General features: G+C 43.3%; 1 protein-coding gene across 1 annotated transcript in view; it reads right to left on the reverse strand.

Annotated features, from left to right (window-relative positions):
• Nucleotides 1-3659: 3659 nt before the first annotated feature.
• Nucleotides 3660-19049, reverse strand: part of WNT3A (Wnt family member 3A) — a 56928-nt gene continuing 41538 nt past the window's right edge. The window contains exons 3-4 of the mRNA XM_087711815.1: nt 5034-5299; nt 3660-4220 (exon numbers count right to left, since the gene is read on the reverse strand). Coding sequence (XP_087567941.1) covers nt 3741-4220; nt 5034-5299 — 746 coding nt within the window. The 3' untranslated portion in view covers nt 3660-3740. The remainder of the gene's footprint in view (nt 4221-5033; nt 5300-19049) is intronic.

A 19049-nucleotide genomic window follows, 5' to 3' on the forward strand; every position in this document is an offset into this window, starting at 1 on the left:
ACTTACAACAATTGGTTTAGTGACCGTTCGAAATTACAATCATAATGAAAAAAAATGACATTACAATTTTTCATACTAAGAACCATTGCAACATCCCTACTCCCTTCTACTACTGAAGATGTTCCCAAGTTGGGTCATGAAACATCTGCAATAAAACTTCCAAGCTCAGAGAGCACCAAGGAAGCAACACTCTTCCCCCTCCTCCTCCTTCTCTTCTTCCTCCTCCTCTTCTTCTTCTTCCTCCTCCTTCTTCTCCTTGCAACTTCCTCCTCTCTTCTAGCACTGATGATGTTCCCTAGTTGGATCATGAAACGTTTGCAAGAAAACCACCAAGCTCAGAGAACACCAAGGACCCAATGCTCCTCCCCGTCCCCTTCTTCTTCGTCCTCCTCCTTCTCCTCCTCTTCTTCCTTCTCCTGCTCCTCGCAACTTCATCCTCTCTTCTAGCACTGATGATGTTTCCTAGTTGGGTCATGAATGTCTGCAAAAAAACCACCAAGTCCAGAAAGCACCAAGGACCCCACTGTCCTTTTCCTCCTCCTCCTCCTCCTCCTCCTCCTCCTCCTCCTCCTCCTCCTCCTCCTCCTCCTCCTTCTCCCCCCCCTCCTCCTCTCCCTCCCCTCTCCTTCTCCCCCTCCTCCTCCTTCCAAGAGCATTAAGAACCCTCTAGTTCAATCCTGAACAACAAATATTTTCTCATATCAGTGTTCAGTCACCTGGTCTCTGGGATTCAATTTATACCATCAATTGGGCAATTGGTTGAACACTGCCTAAGATCAGTACAGATTATGTACTGGAGATTATGATGTTCAACCATATAGGTGCTCCCTGGAACACTACTTCTAAGGTTTGATGGCCCTTCAAATGAGTGTTCTACCACAGCAACACATGCTCCTTCCTGTACAGTATTATGACATAGGAGGACACAGACACAAAGGTGCAGAACATACACAATGAGCGTGCAACTCTGCTTGTGTGTTACTCTTTTCTCAAAAGTGTGGGATCCCATAGATGTCTCTGCAGAAATGCTACCTACGCATACTTGGGAAAACTCCATAGGATTCTCTGGGCTCCATAGCTAGTCTAGGCTACATTAACAGAGGGATAGTATCAAGATCATGTGAAGTGTTCATGCTGCTTTCTAATGCCTTGGTAAGGCCATGCTTGGAATTCTGCATCCAATCTTTGTCACCACAATACAAAAAAGATGTGGAGACTCTAGAAAGTGCAGAGAAGAGCAACAAAGAGGATTAGGGGACTGGAGATTAAAATATATTAAGAACGGTTGCAGGAACTGGGTATGTCTAGTTTAATGAAAAGAAGGACCAGGGGAGACATGATAGCAGCCTTCCAATATCTCAGGGGTTGCCACAAAGGAGAGGGAGTCAAACTATTCTCCAAGGCACCTGAAGGCAGAACAAGAAGCAATGGGTGGAAACTAATCAAGGAGAGAAGCAACCTGGAATTAAGGGACTCCTGATTGTGAAAATAATTTATCAGTGGAATGGCTTGCTTCCAGAAGTTCTGGGTGTACCAATACTGGCTTTTTTAAAGAATTTGTCCGAAGTAGTATAGGGTCTCCTGCTTAAGTAGGGGGCTGGACTAGAAGACCTTCAAGGTCTCTGTTATTCTTTAATTCTATGCCCTGAAATCATCTGTGTTTATCTGTTGTGCATGATCCCAAAAATACACATTTGAGGAACTGTTGGTCTTCACAAGTCCCTCTCTTTTCCAGCCTGGACTCTCTGAATGTAACTGGGAGTACACTACTCGGTTGTGATTAATTGTGCATCTGAAACCAGGATTAGAGGAGATACCACATTCAAAGACACCGCACAGTCCTGGGAAGGGAGGAAAACATTTAGGTATAGTAGCTCTACTCTAGAACCTCCTAGGATATATCTACAGATAGTCCTTGACTTACACCCATTTGTTTAGTGACCGTCCAATATTACAACGGCACTGAAAAAAAGGGACTTATTACCATTTTTCATACAACTGTTGCAGCATCCACAGAGTCAAGGGATCAACATTTGGACGTTTAGCAACTGGCTCATATTTATGATGCTTGCAGTGTCCCAGTGTCACATGACCCCCATTTGCAATGCCCTCACAAGTAAAGTCAACTGGGAAGTGACAACTGTGTTTCTTACTTAACAGCTGCAAGATTGACTTAACAACTGGGGCAATAAAGTTCATATAAAGAGGCACAACCCACTTAACAACATGTACCAATGGAAATTTTAGGCTCAACTGTGGCCGTAAGTTGAGGAGTAACCAGTGGTGGGATCCAGCCATTCCGCACCTATTTGGGAGAACCGGTTGTTAACTTTCTAAGCAGCTGGGAGAACCGGTTGTTGGAAGAAAATTCATTTTGTTTTTCCCCACTTTCCAGGGCTAATCCTGTAAGGAAGGCAGGAAGGAAACATTCTGGTGTTCTTTCTAGCCTAATCTTTATTGCCCTGCTTACAGAAACTGCCTCTCCAGTTAATCCTGATTCCATTGTAACAGCTGTGAAGCGCCTATCAACCTGAGTAACATTGAGTTGGCCACACCCATCCAAGTCGAGCCCTGCCTACCCAGCTAGTCATTAGGGCAGAGAACCGGTCATTAAATTATTTGAATCCCACCACTGGGACTAAGTGTACCCCAGATGTGAACATGTGGAAGAAACATTTTGAGGCGGGGCAACAGGCGCGCAGCCGGCGGACATTTAACCTTGAAATCAAAACCCCAGCAAATCAGTGATGACCATGGATTCAACATTTTATTTCATGTCTTGCATGGCTCAAATAAAGATGAAGACTATTCAGAGAGAAGACCCGGTTTCTCCTTCTCTCTTATCACAGCAATACAATATTTGTTGGCTAACCATACAATAAGGCATCGATGCACCAGAGAATCATTTATTAGATCCGCATTGTCCAAGCGTAGCTGACGAGCGCAGCGTGACGAGATGATTTCTCGCAGCCTGAACGAGAAAAAGCAAATGTCCTCGAGACCGATTCCAGGCAGCACGAGAGTCCTACTTGACCCACAGCCTGTGTCTGTGTCTGTCTGTCTGTGTGTGTGTGTGTCTTTTGTCCAACATGCCGTACGAGCACGATTGTCTCCTCAAAGTGTGGTGGAAACATCACCTTCCGTAACACCGTTATCATCCAGTTTGGGAAATCACACACATGGCAAAGCATCCACAGAGCAAAGGGTCTCTCCAGATCCTTTTAGTTCCCTCAAGAAGTTATGGGAGATCTTTGATAAACCATCACCTGCGGTCCGTTTTCAATCCTATACAACGGTTAAAATCCTGGTTTACACTTGGTGCTGTAACACGAGAAGATCCTCATGTAGAATCATCTTCCGAGTCCAGAATTCACCTACAGATCCGATGACTTGTGGTTTCAAATAAGGAAGGGGTGACACCCCAGAAGACAACTACAGAGCACCCCATGACCCAATTCTATGTCTAGTTAAAGAAATCACCATCTCTTCTCTGTAGAACGACAGCGAGAGTGAACGACCCACTTGTTCGTTTCTCTCATTGACCGCGTTGCAAAGTTAACTTCCAGGTGTGACGACCCAGAAGACATTAGACCTATCCTAGTCCACCCATTTTAACTTCTTGTTCCCTCTCTCTCTGTTTGTCTTCATTCACTCTCAAGAAGTTGTTTTTTTTCTCCCCCAACTAAAAAAAAAAAGTTCCTTCTGGTTCATCTCCTACGACGGAGCAGGTCATTCTTTTTTTACTTGCACGTGTGAACATCGTAGATTCTTATACATTCCTGGCAGCTGACATAGCAGCACCAGTGGAAGATGCAGTGGCACTTCTCCTTCCTCTTCTCAGTCCTGGTGTTGTGTCCGCGGCCGCAGCACAGCAGGTCGCAACCATCGATGCCATGCGAGGTGATGTTGCAGACTCGGTCGCGGGTGCCGAATGAGCCGGTTTCAGGGTTGGGCTCGCAAAAATTGGGGGAGTTTTCATAGTAGACCAGGTCTCGCTCCGTGGGCGCTTTGAAGAAGTTATATTTGGGGCGCAGGGTCTCGACCCAGCCGCGGGACTCCCGGTGTTTCTCCACCACCATCTCAGAAGCACTGTCGTACTTATCTTTGAGGTAGTCGCCGATGACACGGAAGTCTGGTTGAGACCACCAGCAGGTTTTGACCTCACAGCTGCCAGACAGCCCGTGGCACTTGCATTTGAGATGCATGTGGTCTATGATGGACTGAAAAAGAGAGAAAGAGAGAAGGAGAGAGAGAGAGGGAGGGAGGGAAGAAAGGAAAGAGAAAGAAGGAAAGGAAGGGGAAAAAGAAAACCAAAAAAAAAGTGAAGGAAGGAAACAAAGAAAGGAAGGAAAAAACAAAAAGACGTGAAGGAAGGAAAGGAAGGGGGAAAAAGAAAGGAAAGGAAGGAAAGAAACAAAAATAAAAAGAAAGGAAGGGAAAAGAAAACAAGGAAGTAGGGAAGAAGAAAAAGAAAGGAAAGGAAGGAAACAAAAAGAAAAAAAGAAAAGAAAGAAGAAGGAAGGAAAAAGAACAAAAAAGGAAGGAAGGAAGGAAGAAAAAAGAAAAGGAAAGGAAGGAAGGAGAGAAAGAGAGAGAAAGAAAGAAAGAAAGAGGGGGACAAAGAAGCAGAAGATTAATTGACCATAATATTTGTACGGGAAGTCCTCAACTTACAAGCATTTGTTTAGTGACCGTTGGAAGTTGCCACAGCCCTGAAAAAAAAGTTGACATAGGATCGTTGCAGTATCCCTTAAGGTCACATGATCAAAATTCAGAGGCTTGGCAACTGACTCATACTTATGATGGTATCAGTGTCCCAGGGTCATCGATCGCTTTGCTTAGCAACCGAAATTCAGGTCCCGATTGTGATCGTAAGTCGAGGACTACCTGTACTAGAAGTGGGATGAATGGCTTGTGTGTCCCTGCTGCAGTGCACGGACGTGTCTGTATGTCCATCTCAAATCAGAAGGAAGTGTCATCGTTCAACGCGGACCCCGTTAAGGGAACGCAAATAAGAGGACCACAATCCTTACCGTCCGTCCTGCTTCATTGTTGTGTCTGTTCATCGCCGAGCGAGCATCAGGGCGGTTCTCTCGTGCATCTGCAAACTCCCGCGACACCATGCTGCCAAACTCCACGTCCTCGCTGCAGCCACCCCACTTCCACCCTTCTCCAGGGGGACCTTTGTGACGGTTGTCGCAGCCGCAGATTGTGGAGGACCCTTCTGCGCAGGATCGGGTGACAGCGAAAGCCACTCCAGCCGACGCAATGGCATGGACGAAGGCCGATTCCCGAGTGGCTGCAGAAAAAAAAGAAAAGAACTCCACTGAGATGGGAGAAAACATTGCATCTCTTCAACCTGCTGACTGAAAGAACACAGGTAGTCCGCATCCTACAACACAATCAAGCCCAAAATTCCTGTTGCTAAGTGAGACATTTATTAAGCGAGTTTTGGCCCATTTCATGACCTTTCTTGCTACAGTTGTTATGTGAATCACTGCAGTTGTTGTTAGCAAAACAGTCATTGAATGAATCTGGCTTCTCCTTTGTCTTAACTTGTCAGAAGGTCGCAAAAGGTGACCGAGATACCGCAACCTTCATAAATGTGAGTCAGCCGCTAAATATCTGAATTTTGATTACGCGACCACTGGAATGCTGCAAGTGTGAAAAATAGTCATAACTCACATTTTAGTGGTGTTTACTGGTCTAATCTCTTCTTAAAAACTGCCAATGTTGACCTCAAGGAGCATTGAACACTTGGTTATTGCCACTTCTGGCTGGGATTATAGGTAATCCTCAATTTATAACCATTCATTTAGTGAACGTTTGAAGTTACAACTGCAGTGAAAAAGGGGATTTATGACCATTTTATCACATTTGCAACCGTTGAAGCATCCATGTGATCACATGATCAAAATTCAAAGGCTTGGAAGCTGACTCATACTTATGACGGTCATAGTGTCCCCAGGGGTCATGTAATCACCTTTGACCTTCAGACAAGCCAAGTCAATGGGGAAGCCAGATTCAGTTAACCACTGTGCTACTAACTTAACAGCTGCAGTAATTCACTGAACAGCTGGGGCAAGAAAGGTCGTAAAATAGGCCAAAATTCACTTAGTACTGTCTCACTTAGCAACAGAAATGTTGGGCACAGTTGTGGTCATAAGTCGAGGTCTGCCTGTAAAGCAAAGCAAACCAATGCAGAGCAGAAAGGAAAACAGAGTAAAATAAAATCAAATAAGGTAAAATAAAATAAATAGGATAACAAAATAAAATAATACAGTGAAATAAATGAAAAATAAAATAAAATAAATGAAAAATAAAATAAATGAAATAAAATAATAAAATAAATGAAAAATAAAATAAATAAAATATCTCATACAACATCATATAATATAACACCATATTATATATATGATAACATAATATCATACCATAATAGCATAATATCATATAGCATAATATCATATAATATTATATAATATATAAAATGAAATAGGAGTCGTGCACTGATCCAAACAGGTAGCAAATGGAAATTTCCTTGTTGACCTGGAAGGGTTATCAGGCACACTATAAATGCCATTTTATTATATATTTAAATTCACCCCTGCCTGCTGCCCTTTGCCTTCAGGATCGTACAAAAATAAACCAAAATTCCAATTTGCTATCTTAATAGGCTCTTCTAAAAGTTTACATTAAAGATCGCACGTCCGCAGCTTCTTCAAAATCCTGAAGCTTCCCGAAATTAGGATTTTTGTTTTAATCATACCATCTCAGGCAACATGTCCAAAGAGACAATTCACACCCCATCCTACTTGCTTAGCCTTAATGTGGGTACCTACATTTACCTTAGTGAATGTAACCCACCTATTGTAGTTTATGGCTGAGCCATTGTTTGACCAAGTGTGTATGTTTGTTTTTTTAAATCTAATTTTGTATTAAATAAATCAGGTTCATGGACCCATTCACACATTGTTTTAATTTGGTGTTTCTTTGCAGCCTGAAGATGTATGGACTTCAACTCTGAGAATTCCCCAGCCAGACTGGTGGATAGAAAGAGAGAGAAGAGAAAAGAGAAGATGAGAGAAAAGGAAGGGGAAGGAAGGAGAGAGAATGATGGGAGGGAGGAAGGGAAGGAAGGAGAACAAGAAAGGAAAGAAGGGCAAGGAAGATAAAGGAAGGAAACGCAAGGAGGAAGATAAAGGAAGGAGAAATAAGAAGGAAGGAAGGAGTGGGTAGGGAAAGAGAAGGAAAAGAAAGGAAAAGAAATAACAGATGAAAGGGGAAGGGAAGGTGCGGAGGAAAGGAAAAGATTACTTCTTTCTAAGATTTTCTCATAAACAATCATCTCAATCCTGGCAGGTATAGACTCTCAGAATTCCCCAGGTATCACACATGGACTTCAATTCCCAGAGTTCTTCAGCCAACATGAATGGAATTCCTCACACTGGGCAATTCTGGGAGTTAAAGTCCACCCATTTTCAAGGTGCCAAGGTGAAGAAATGATGCTCCAACATGCCATGCCAATAGAAAATCCAATATATTTAGGGCTCTATTTCTTAGTAGGCCTCTTGGTGGCCCCATCAAAAAATCTCTGAAAGGACCCTCCCTTTCTTGTGGCTTTGAGCCGGGATGAAGAAAGACAAGACAAATCCCCTGGGGTCTCCAAAAGACCTTCTAGCTTCTCATCCACCCCTGCCTGGATGCTTTGGAGCAGACATGACCCTTCTGAGCTCCAGCGAGGTGCCTCAGGCTTTGCAGAAGAGCAAAAGAGGATGAGAGGAACGCAGTTGTAATGGAAGTGAAGGGTTATTAAGATGCCATATAAAAATGTAAGCCCTTTGACGGAGATAAGAGCTGAGGGGGCTGGGGGCATATTTGTTAGCCGGCCTGGGTGGTTCGCCAGAGGTGTAGCCATGACAAGCAGCAGGTCATGACTTGAGATGTTCGTGGTAGGCCTTCTGGAAGGGCTGGGGGTGGGCCAGGAGTGGGCAGAAGGGGGTGGAAGGCAAAGCTTTTGAAACAAGGGTATGCAAAGCCTCCACAATTTGAGCAACTTCTCTCCTTGCGCATCAAAGTCCCCTCTTGAAGAACCTTATGGAGCAGTTGGACATGTTTTAGAAAGGTGGGAGGAAAGAGAGGAGGAGGAGGACCAACAGAAGATGGGTGGACTTAATTATGGTGACGATGGAGGCATTGTTAGAAGAGTTGAATGGTTACATTGAAAATAGGTCATTATCAAGTTCTATCTAGGTGATTGCTCCGAGTCAATACTCTTGAAGGTATATAATCTTTCCAAAATTCAGTTGGTGCAATTTTCTGGAGAACTTTAATGAAGTTGGTATGGGTAGAAGAAAAGAGAAGAAGAGGACAATGATGAGAATACAGATAGACTCTGTTTACCCTGGTGATAGGGGTGCCTTTGGAAGACCTGAAGGATGAGGGCAGATCTTCTGGAGAAGATAGATCTGCGTGGTCATTAAATGTCAACAGTGACTTCAAAGTGCATCATCAATCAATGCAAATAATCAGCTCCCTTGAGAAGTCAGTAGTGCAAAGATGGAAGAGAAGAGTAGGACTGGGGTGGACTGAGTACAGACAGGATGGAAGCACTGTTGGGAGATTTGAATGACCAAGTTAAGGAAAATTCTTCCTGGAGAAGATCTACCTATCTGGACACTGAAACGTGACACCAAATTGATGGCATATAATCCCTCAGTCAATCAATGCAAAGACTCAATTTCCTTGAGAAGTCTAAAGTGATGGGAAAGATGGAAGGAAAGAGAAGAAGTGGGTGACCAGGAGAAAGTGAATCAACTCAATTATGGTGGCAATAGGTGCAAAGATGGAAGATCTGCAGGACCAATTTAGGGGCAAATCATCCTGGAGAAATTACGTCTATGTGATCACTATGGTTGAAAATGACTTGATAACACACCATCCATCCATCCAACCATCTGCCTGTCCATCCAACCATCCATCATTGCATCCATCTATCCATCCATCATCCCATCCATCCATCCACCCACCGTCTCATTCATATCTATCTCATCTATCATCTCATTCATCCATCCATCCACCATCCTATCCTCATCCCATCCATCCATCGTCCTGGCTCTGTCATCCATCCATCCATCTATCCATCCATCCAAGGGGCTGGTGAAAGTCTTCTTCCCATCTATCATCTCATCCATCCATCCATCATCCCATTCATCCATCATCCTATCCTCATCCCATCCATCCATCATTTCATCTGTCATCTCATCCACCCATACTTCCCTCCATCCATTTATGCATCATCCCATCCATCATCTCATTCATCCATCATTCCATGCATCATCCCATCATCATCTCATCCATCCATCCTACTGGCTCTATCATACATCCACCCACCCAAGAGGCTGGTGGAAGTCGTCTTCTTTGAAAGGTGACTTTGGAGATAGAAGCCCTTAAGAAAAGAATGCCAGCAGTTCTCCTTGAAAGAGAAAGACCTGTAGAATTCAATTTGCTCTGGCTGAAGAGTATCTACAACACAGAATGGAACCTTCTTGACCACAGCATCCATATCTGACCTCTTTGGGCCATTGCTAGGTTGCCAAAGCTGTAGCCTTGTGTTCTTCAAAGCTGGCAACCATAAGATGGATGGATTTTTAACTTCATGACGGCCAGGAAGTACTGGGAGTTGAAGTCCACCTATTTTGAAGAGGGGGGTTGAAACAATGACAGGCTCTCATCCACCTGCTTAAGGGCATTAAAAACTGTTAGATTACAATTCTAGAACATTTGAAAATCCAGCCACAGGAGTATCTTTTAACTTGTAAATTTTAACCTTGTTTTAACTGTGCTTCTGATCACCCTTTTATTGTATTGTGGGTAACCAGAGTCACTGAGATAAGATGGACAATGTAGAAATTTTATTAATAAATAAAATAAATAAAACAGATCTTTTAAGATTGATGATGATGATGATGATGATGAGATGATTATAATAATAATAATGATAATAATTAGTAACCAATGCCAAATCCGGCGAAACAACTGGCCGCTGTGATACAATTGTATAATAATAATGGTATTTCTCTTCACTTCTACAGATTGTCCTTGACTTACAACAGTTCATTTAGTGACAGTTCAAAGTTACAACGGCACTGAAAAAATGGACTTTGTTCCTCACTTACGACCATTGCAACATCCCCAGGGTCACTTGATCAAAATTCAGAGGCTTGGCTACTGACTCGTGTTTATGATTCACTTAACAATTATGGCAAGAAAAGTCGTAAAATTGGGCAAACTCACTTAACAAATGCTTCACCTAGCAACATAAATTTTGGGGTCCATTGTGGTCATAACTCGGGAACTATCCTGTATCGTGTGTGAAGTGCCAAGAGTCACTTAAGTAAGGTGGACAATGTAGAAATTTGTTGAATAAATAAAATAAAAAAACATATCTTTTAAGATTGATAACAATAATAAGGGTGTTTCCCTTCACTTCTACATATAGTCCTTGACTTATGACTAGTGACCGTTTGAAGTTACCATGGCACTGAAAAAAGTGACTTAGGACCATTGTTCTGTTTATTTTATTATTGTATTTTATTTTATTGATTCACTGGAGGTCTTCGACTTACAACAGTTCGCTTAGGGACCATTCAAAGTTACAACAGCAATATTATGAGGTTTTTTTCAAATTTACAACTGTTGCAGCATCCCCATGGTCACGTAATCAAAATTCAGATGTGTGGAAACTGACTCATATTTATGATGGTTACAGTGCCGCTGAGTCACGTGACCCCTTTTATCCACCTTCTGCCAAGCCAATGTGGAAGGCAGATTCATTTAACAACCACAGTGATTCACTTAACCACTGTGGCAAAAAAGGTCGTAAAATGAGACAATGCTCACTCAACAACTGTCTTGTTTAGCAACATAAATTTTGGGCTGAATTGTGGTTGTATTCCAAGGACTATCTGTCCTGAGTTACAGTCTTTTTTTTTATTTTAAAGACACTTCCATTTGTTTTTATTTTGCTTTATGGTGCCGTTGCTTCCCTACAAAACAGGCATTAAAATGCAAAATAAATTTGCGTATTGCATTAAAATTACTTGTTGTCTAAGTCATCATCACCTTAGAAACATGTTGGTTAATCTTCTAATGGTTGTCTTGGGTACCTGCAAAACTTGGTTAGTGCTCAGTCTAGTCTGCTTGGTTAACAGAGGCTCCCTGGATTATATGAACCCCCAAACAGATTAATTCAGGAAGCAGGCAATTAAGGAGAAACAGCAAATGCTTGCTTAATCCTAGCCAACTCCGGAAGGCGGTTAGACAGGTTTTGGTGCAGCACCAAACAATCTTCCTAACCTCAGGCCCTGAGTAAGGTGGGACTTCAACTCTCATAATCCCCAGCCAGTAGAAGGTAAAGGTTCCCCTCGCACATATATGCTAGTCGTTTCCTACTCTAGGGGGTAATGCTCCGTGGTCATGTGGCCGGCATGACTCAAAACCAAAGGCGCTAAGAACGCTGTTCCCTTCTCACCAAAAGTGGTTCCTATTTTTCTACTTGCATTTTTTACGTGCTTTCAAATTGCTGGGTTGGCAGAAGCTGGGACAAGTCACGGGAGCTCACGCTGTTATGCGGCGCTAGGGATTCGAACCGCTGAACTGCCCTCCTTTCTGATCGACAAGCTCAGCTTCTTAGCCACTGAGCCACCCTAACCTAACCCCAGCCAGTACAATAGGGCTAATATTCACACAATATTTACTAATATTCACCAATATTCAATACAGATGGTCCTCAACTTACAATTAAAATTTCTGTTACTAAGCAAGACAGCTGTTGAGTGAGTTTTGCTACATTTTACGATGTTTCTTGTTACAGTTGTTAAGTGAATTCCTGAGGCTGTTAAATGAGTTATACGGTTGTTAAATGAATTTGGCTTCCCCATTGGCTTGGGATGTCAGAAGGTTGCTAAAGGGAATTACTGCAACTGTCGTGAATATGAGTCAGTTGCTAACTATGAATTTTGATCACGTGACCATGGGGATGCTGCAATGGTCGTAAGTGTGATAAATGGTCATAAGTCACTGAGATCGGACAAACATTTGTCTGAAATGGTATAGGGTTTCTGCTTGAGGAGGTGGTTGGACTAGATGACCTCCAACTTCCAATCCAACTCTGTTATTCTGCTACAGGTAGTCCTCAACTTATAACAGTTCATTTAATGACCGTTCGAAGTTACAATAGCACTGAAAAAAGTGACAGGACTGTTTTTCATACTTATGACCATTGCAGCATCCCCATGGTGACATGATCAACATTCAGATGCTTGGCAACTGATACATATTTATGACAGTTGCTGTGTCCTGAGGTCACATGATCCCCTTTTGCAACCTTCTGACAAGCAAAGTTAATGCGGAAGACCAGATTAACTTAAAAACCACGATGCTAACTTAACAACCACAATGACCCATTTAACAACTTTGGCAAAAAAAATCGTAAAATGGGGCAAAACTCATTTAACAAATGGTTTACTTAGCAACATAAAATTCTGGGCACAACTGTGGTCCATTTGTTGAGAACTAACTGTATTCTGGTTTTTTTTCCAGTGCTATTGTAACATTGTTCACTAAATGAATGATTGTAAGTCGAGGACCACCTCTGTTGACCCAGTAGTTCAAGAAGAAGAAGAAAACCCAGAAGCCATCCACAACATACAGTATAACATCCGTAACAGACAGGCAGAAGACTAGCAGAGGGCAGGTGCGGACATCAACTAGGAATCAGATGACAAAATGATGAAAACTCCTTAATCTCACAACACATGGAGATTGTCAACTAATGTTTCTACTGGGCTCATCGGTGAGTATCCTACACCAAGTTAACTTCTAAAAGGCTAGGGAATTACTGAAAGTTTGGCCTTCAGACACATCGGACATCCATGGACACATTGAGATAAGCACCTTTGCAAACCATTCAAAAGAAACAAAAGTGACGAAGGAAAGGGAAAATATCCAAATACCACCCTCTCTGGGTAGGCAGGGATTAAGACCAGACAAACAATTCATCAGAAATCAATATCCTCAAGGTGCCACCAAGGAGAAAAAGAACATCCCGGCCACAGGGCAAGTTACTGAATATAAACAGGGAGCAAACTCATTTACTTCTAGCACTGATTACGTCCCCTAGTTGGGTCATGAAAGGTCTACAAGCAAACACCAATGTCCCCACAGTCTTCCTCCTCTTATTCTTCCTTCTCCTCCTTACACCCCACTCCCTTCTAGCACTGATGATGTTCCCTAGTTGGATCATGAAAGGTCTACAAGCAAACCACAAACCTCAGAGAATACCAAGGACCCCTCAGTCCTCCTCCTCCTTCTCCCATTGCTGATGTTATCTAGCTGTGTCATGAAATGTTTTCAAGGAAATTCCCAAACTCAGAGCTCCACAATCTTCCTCTTCTTCCTCCTCCTCCTTGCAGCCATTCCCCCCTTCCTTCTAGCACTGAAGATGTTCCCTAATTGGGGCAAGGAGACCACCCAACTCAGAGTGCGCCTATGATCCCCTCCAACCCTAACCCCAAATATACTAAAAATTGCCCAAAAAAAACAACCCCAACAATGGGTATCATACAGAGCCACAACTCAAATCCATCTCAGCTTGCAGAAATTGAGAGACAATCTCCTCTGTCAATACATTTCAACAGGAAATTATCTAGGCAGACATTTGCTCTTGACATACAAAAAGGAAAAGCAATTCCGAATCAATATTTGGTTTCCAACGTGCCCAATATTTTCGCCGAAAGCAAGGATCCAAAAATTGCTGTTTTATCCCTCCCATCTTGTTTAATTCCCTTCCAGCCTTCGGGTTCAGCTTCCCACGCATTTGTGGCCTTCTCCATAAATTACAGGCAGGTTAAAAAAACTTCCCTCTCTCTCTTTTTTTTTTTGCAATTTTTTTCTTCTTCTGGGATAATCTCTACCTCACCCTGGTGCCTTGCCAAAGTTTAATAGTTTTGATTGCTGCACTATATGTTCCTAGGGAATCTTAAGTGATTATTTTTTTTTATTTTATTTTTTTAAAATAATCTCTCTCTCTCTCTCTCTTATGTCTCCATTTGCCCCGAGAAACCTAGGTGTCTAGGGAAGGAAATTTTTCCATGTATCTTCATGATTTCATCGCAATGGGATCTGTAGAAACAGATTGTTTGCTTCGAGCATTAGTATAATTAAAATAAAAAATCCTTAGCAATAAAGGGAAGCAGGACAAAAAATTCAAAATGGTGGTGGCATATATAACTATGTATCATCTATATATCTATATCTATATCTACCTACCTACCTACCTACCTACCTACCTACCTACCTACCTACCTACCTACCTATCTCTTTATTAAAATTCAGAACTAAACATTAAGATATAAGCTGAAATAAAAGGAAAAGACAAAGGAAAGAAGAGAAGTGCCCCAAAATGCATTCAACAAATAACAAGAGATGCAAAGATTATTCTTTTAATTTTCATGTTATACCTAAGACATTCTCCAAGGCAAATAAGTTCATATTGATAAAGCTGCAATACAGGTGTCCTTGCGACCACAATTGACCCCAGATTTCCGTTGCTAAGCAAGACAATTGAGTGAATTGGGCCCCGTTTAATAACATTTCTTGCCACAATTGTTAAGAGAATCCCTGCGGTTGTTAAGTCAGTAATACAGTTGTTAAGTGAATCCAGTTTCCCCGTTAACTTTGCTCATCAGAAGGTCACAAAAGGGGATCACATGAGCCCCGGGACACTACGACCATCATAACTATGAACCTGTTGTCAAGCATTGTAATTTTTATCATGTGACCATGGGGATGCTGCAGTAGTCATAAGTGTGAAACACGGTCATAAGTCACTTTTTCAGGACTCCCTGTAAAATTTAGCTTGTATCGACTTACAATCACAAGTGAGCTGAAAATTTTGTTGCTAAGCGAGACAGTTGTTAAGTGAGTTTTTCCCCATTTTGCAACCTCGACTTATGATTGCAATTGAGACCAGAATATCTGTTGCTAACCAAGGCAGCCTGCTTTTACGACCCTCATTTCCACAATTCTCACGCAAATCTCTGTAGTTGTTAAGTAAATCACATGGTCGTTAAGTGAATCCAGCTTCCTCCATTGATGTTACTCGGCAGAAGCTGGCTGGGAAGGTCGCAAAAGAGGAATATGTGACTCCAGGACTCTGCAACCGTCATAAATACGAGCCAGTTGCCAAGCCCCTGAATTCTGACCACATCACCCTGGGGCTGCTGCGATGGTCATAAGTGCGGTTGTGGTTGTAAGTCAAGGATGACTATAGCTCCTGACAGGCATCCAAAAGTTCAGTTTTGGGTTTCTGCTTTGGGCAAACTGTTTGATAAGACCTTGTCGTGTTTGAATGGGTGCATGATTTTATCCCCCAGGGGCCCGATGCTCGTTTCAGATAAATAACCAATTTAATAATTTCAGGAAAGTTATTAAAGCCGAGGTCCCTGCCAAGAAATGGTATACATGCTTCACAGTAGGTGGAACATATGTTTGGGTTGCTTAGGCAACACATCAAGTTTGTAAGAAGATGGCGAATTGCACACCGTCAGATCAAAACCTGATTTTCCAAAGATCAAAATTTGGGAAACATCCAGAATTAACTCCGAGAGTCAATTCGCCTTCTGTTCCTGTTGTTTTGACATGGACGCGCATATCACAGCAGGCTTCTGTTTCATCAATCGATTAATTTGATTTTTATTTTCTTAAGACCAGAATTAGGGCTCACCCACAGTGACTGAGGGCAGATTATAGGACCCCAGGAGAAAGATATACAGCCACTCCCCCCCCCCCAGTGACAGCAACCGAACCAGTCACTTGTGGGGATCTTTGGTGTTCTGTCAGCTGAGTGGTTTTCTTGAAGACGTTTCATGACCTGACTAGGTAACATCATCAGAGCTAGAAGGGAGTGGGGTTTACAGAGAGGAGGTAGAGGTCATTGATGGTCTCTGAACTTGCTGGTTTTCTTGCAGATATTTCAGGACCCAACTATGTGACACCATCAGTGCTAGAAAGGAGTGGGATTTGCAGAGGAGGAGGAGGAGAACTGCGCGGTCCTTGTTGCTTTCTGACCTTGTTTTCCTGCAGATGTTTCATGACCCAACTTGGTAACATCATCAGTGCCAGAATAATCTGCTCTCCTTATATACTAGGACAGAGTTCTCCAATCTTTCCGGCTTTGTGTATTGTGGGGGGAGGGGATGGTTCTGTGTGAACAGCGGGCAAGTTCTCATATGTGCGCAGCTCCATTTACTCAAGCAGCAGGCATGGCCGCCCATCACTTGCTCAAGTGCGGATGTCCAGGTGCATGCCCGCTGCTTCTGCAGCCTGGATTGAACCGCTCATGGACTGCAAATGGGCTGTGGCCCAAGGGTTGGGGCCCCCTTTACTAGTGTCTTGCCTTGTTAGTGTTGGAGGGAGTGGACCTGGTGGTCTCTTGATTAGGCTGTGGTTTACATTCCCACCAAAACTAATAGAGTCACTTGTACCAGTATATAAAGCGGGCAAACCTCTCTCCCCTCTAGCACTGATAGTGTTACCAGTTGGGTCATGAAACATCTGCCAAAAGACCACAAAGCTCGGAGAGCACCAAGGATCCCACAGTTCTCCTCCTTCCTTCCTTCCTTCCTTCCTTCCTTCCTTCCTTCCTTCCTTCCTTCCTTCCTTCCTTCCTTCCTTCCTTCCTTCCTTCCTTCCTTCCTCTCTTCTTATACTGATGACGTTTCCTATTTGGGTCATGAAACGTCTGCAAGAAAACCACCAAGCTCAGAGAGCACCCAGGACCCCACAGTTCACCCCCTCCCCACAACACTCCCTTAAAGCAGTGATGATGTTACCTAGTTGGGTCACGAAACATCTGTAAGGAAATAATCAAACTCGGGGAGCCCCAAGGACCGCACAAATCTTCAACCAATATCCTCTTCTATGGAAACTGCTTCATGGGCTCCATATCACCCTGGGGTCCACAGGCCCAGTGGTCACACCTTGTCTTCAAGGCCACGGCAGAGAAGAGCCTCCTTCTGGGTCACAGTAGGGGGGGCCTCCTTAAATGAGATTCGTAAGGTACCTCCTTCCCCTTGCTGATGCGTTAGGTTAAAAAAATGTGACTTCTGACCAGTTTTCACGCTTAACGACTATTCCAGCATCCCCCTGGTCACGTGATTAAAATTCCAGCACTCGGCAACGGATTTATATTCAGGACAGTCACAGTATCAGTAAAAAGGGAGGGCCGTTTTTCACACTTACGACCATGGCAGCATGATCAAAATTCGGACGCTTGGCAACTCACTCCTATTTATGACGGTCGCAGTGTCCTGGGGGGTCACGCGATCCCCTTTTGAAACCTTCTGAGAAGCTAAGTCAATGGGGAAGCCAGATTCACTTAACAAAACAGTGTGTACTAACAGCCACAGCGATCCACTTAACAACCGGAGCAAAAAAAAAAAAAAAGGACGGAGCAAAACTCACTTCAACGGTTGTTTTGTTTAGCAACCCGAAAGTTTGGTCTCAACTGGTGTCATAAGCCGAGGACTCCCCTGTCCTTCAGTATACTGATGTCCGGCCTTGTGGCCAAGTGGTGCATCAGGCAGTGTTTTGCAAGGAGTCTCCTCCCTGCCCCACTGTAAGTGACCTGCAGCCCCTCCGTCAAAAACGTTCAGCCTTTTAGGATGTGTTCGCAAGACCCCGCTGCTTTTCACCCGTCTTGCTGGGGGAGGCTACAACATCAGTATATCATTAACTTGGGCCAAGAGAAAGGGGCCGTTGAGGGGGACCTTCACCCCACGCCCTGCTGGGGTCTGCTCGGAGCACAATATCCCAGCGACGAGCAGATTAAGGCCTCGGGTATCAAGCAAAATGTGTTTTTCCCCCCACAATTCACACGCCCTCGCAATTGTTCGATGCCACCGTTTGAATGGAGGACTTCCCATTTGCCGGGCGAGCAACGCATAGTTTTACGTTGCTATGACTTAGTTTGGGGTCTTGCTAATCAGGGACCAAAGCAAACTTCATATAAAATATCTCCGGGCCATTGTGAGCTTAACGTGCCGTGACATTCTCGTCACAAAATAGGGATAAAGTCACCCCAGCAGGTATCGGGGGCCGATTTTGCAAGCCCTCCCGGCTGCATCGTCCGACGGAGTCAAGCCGAGATGGATGAAATCTTGAATTTTAGGCACAGGTAAGCCGAGCAGAGATGTTTTTCTTAGCCAGATTTCAGACAAGGATGTTTTGCACGGAAAGAGCATTAGGGGTTTGGTTGTTTGCTGTTTTTGTTCAAGAAAAGACACCCGATTTTCTATTTTCTAGAATAATTGGATCAGACTAGGCCAGGATTTCTCAAGTTTAGCAACTTTAAGATGCAGGGACTTCTAGAATCCCCCAGCCATGCTGTAAAATGCACATTTGATGGCTGTAAGATGCAAATTTTTGACTTATGGCCAGCACGACACCCCAGATTTCCATTGCTAAACTGTTAAAACTTGCCCCATTTTACCATCATCCTTGCCACGGTTGTTAATGGAATCCCTGCAGCTGTTAAGCTAATAACACCATTATTAAGCGAATCCGGCTTCCCCATCAACTTTCCTTGTCAGAAGGTTGCAAAAGGGGGAGATGTGACACCTGGACACTATGACCATCATAGATATGAGTCGTTTGCCAAGTGTTTGAATTTTGATCAGGTGTCTGTGGGGATGCTACAATGGTCGTAACTGTGAAAAACAGTTATAAGTCACTTTTTTCAGTGCTGCTGTAACTTTGGCCAATCACTAAACAAGGACTACCTTGAGCCCTTTTTCATTGCTTTCATCAAATTCTGGACCTCAGCAATTGGCCTTAAATAAAACTCCACATCATATGCCATCACCTAAGTCACCTTGCCATAAATTGATACACAGGTACTCCTCAATTTACGATCATAATTGAGCCTAGAATTACAATGGTCAGTCATACCGGTCATTAAGTGGATCATCAGGACTGCTGGCTTTTAC

This window comes from Thamnophis sirtalis, unplaced genomic scaffold, assembly GCF_051295495.1.
Source record: "Thamnophis sirtalis isolate CommonGarterSnake01/CBP01778 unplaced genomic scaffold, rThaSir2_p1.2 scaffold_4, whole genome shotgun sequence".
Taxonomy (NCBI): Eukaryota; Metazoa; Chordata; class Lepidosauria; order Squamata; family Natricidae; genus Thamnophis; species Thamnophis sirtalis.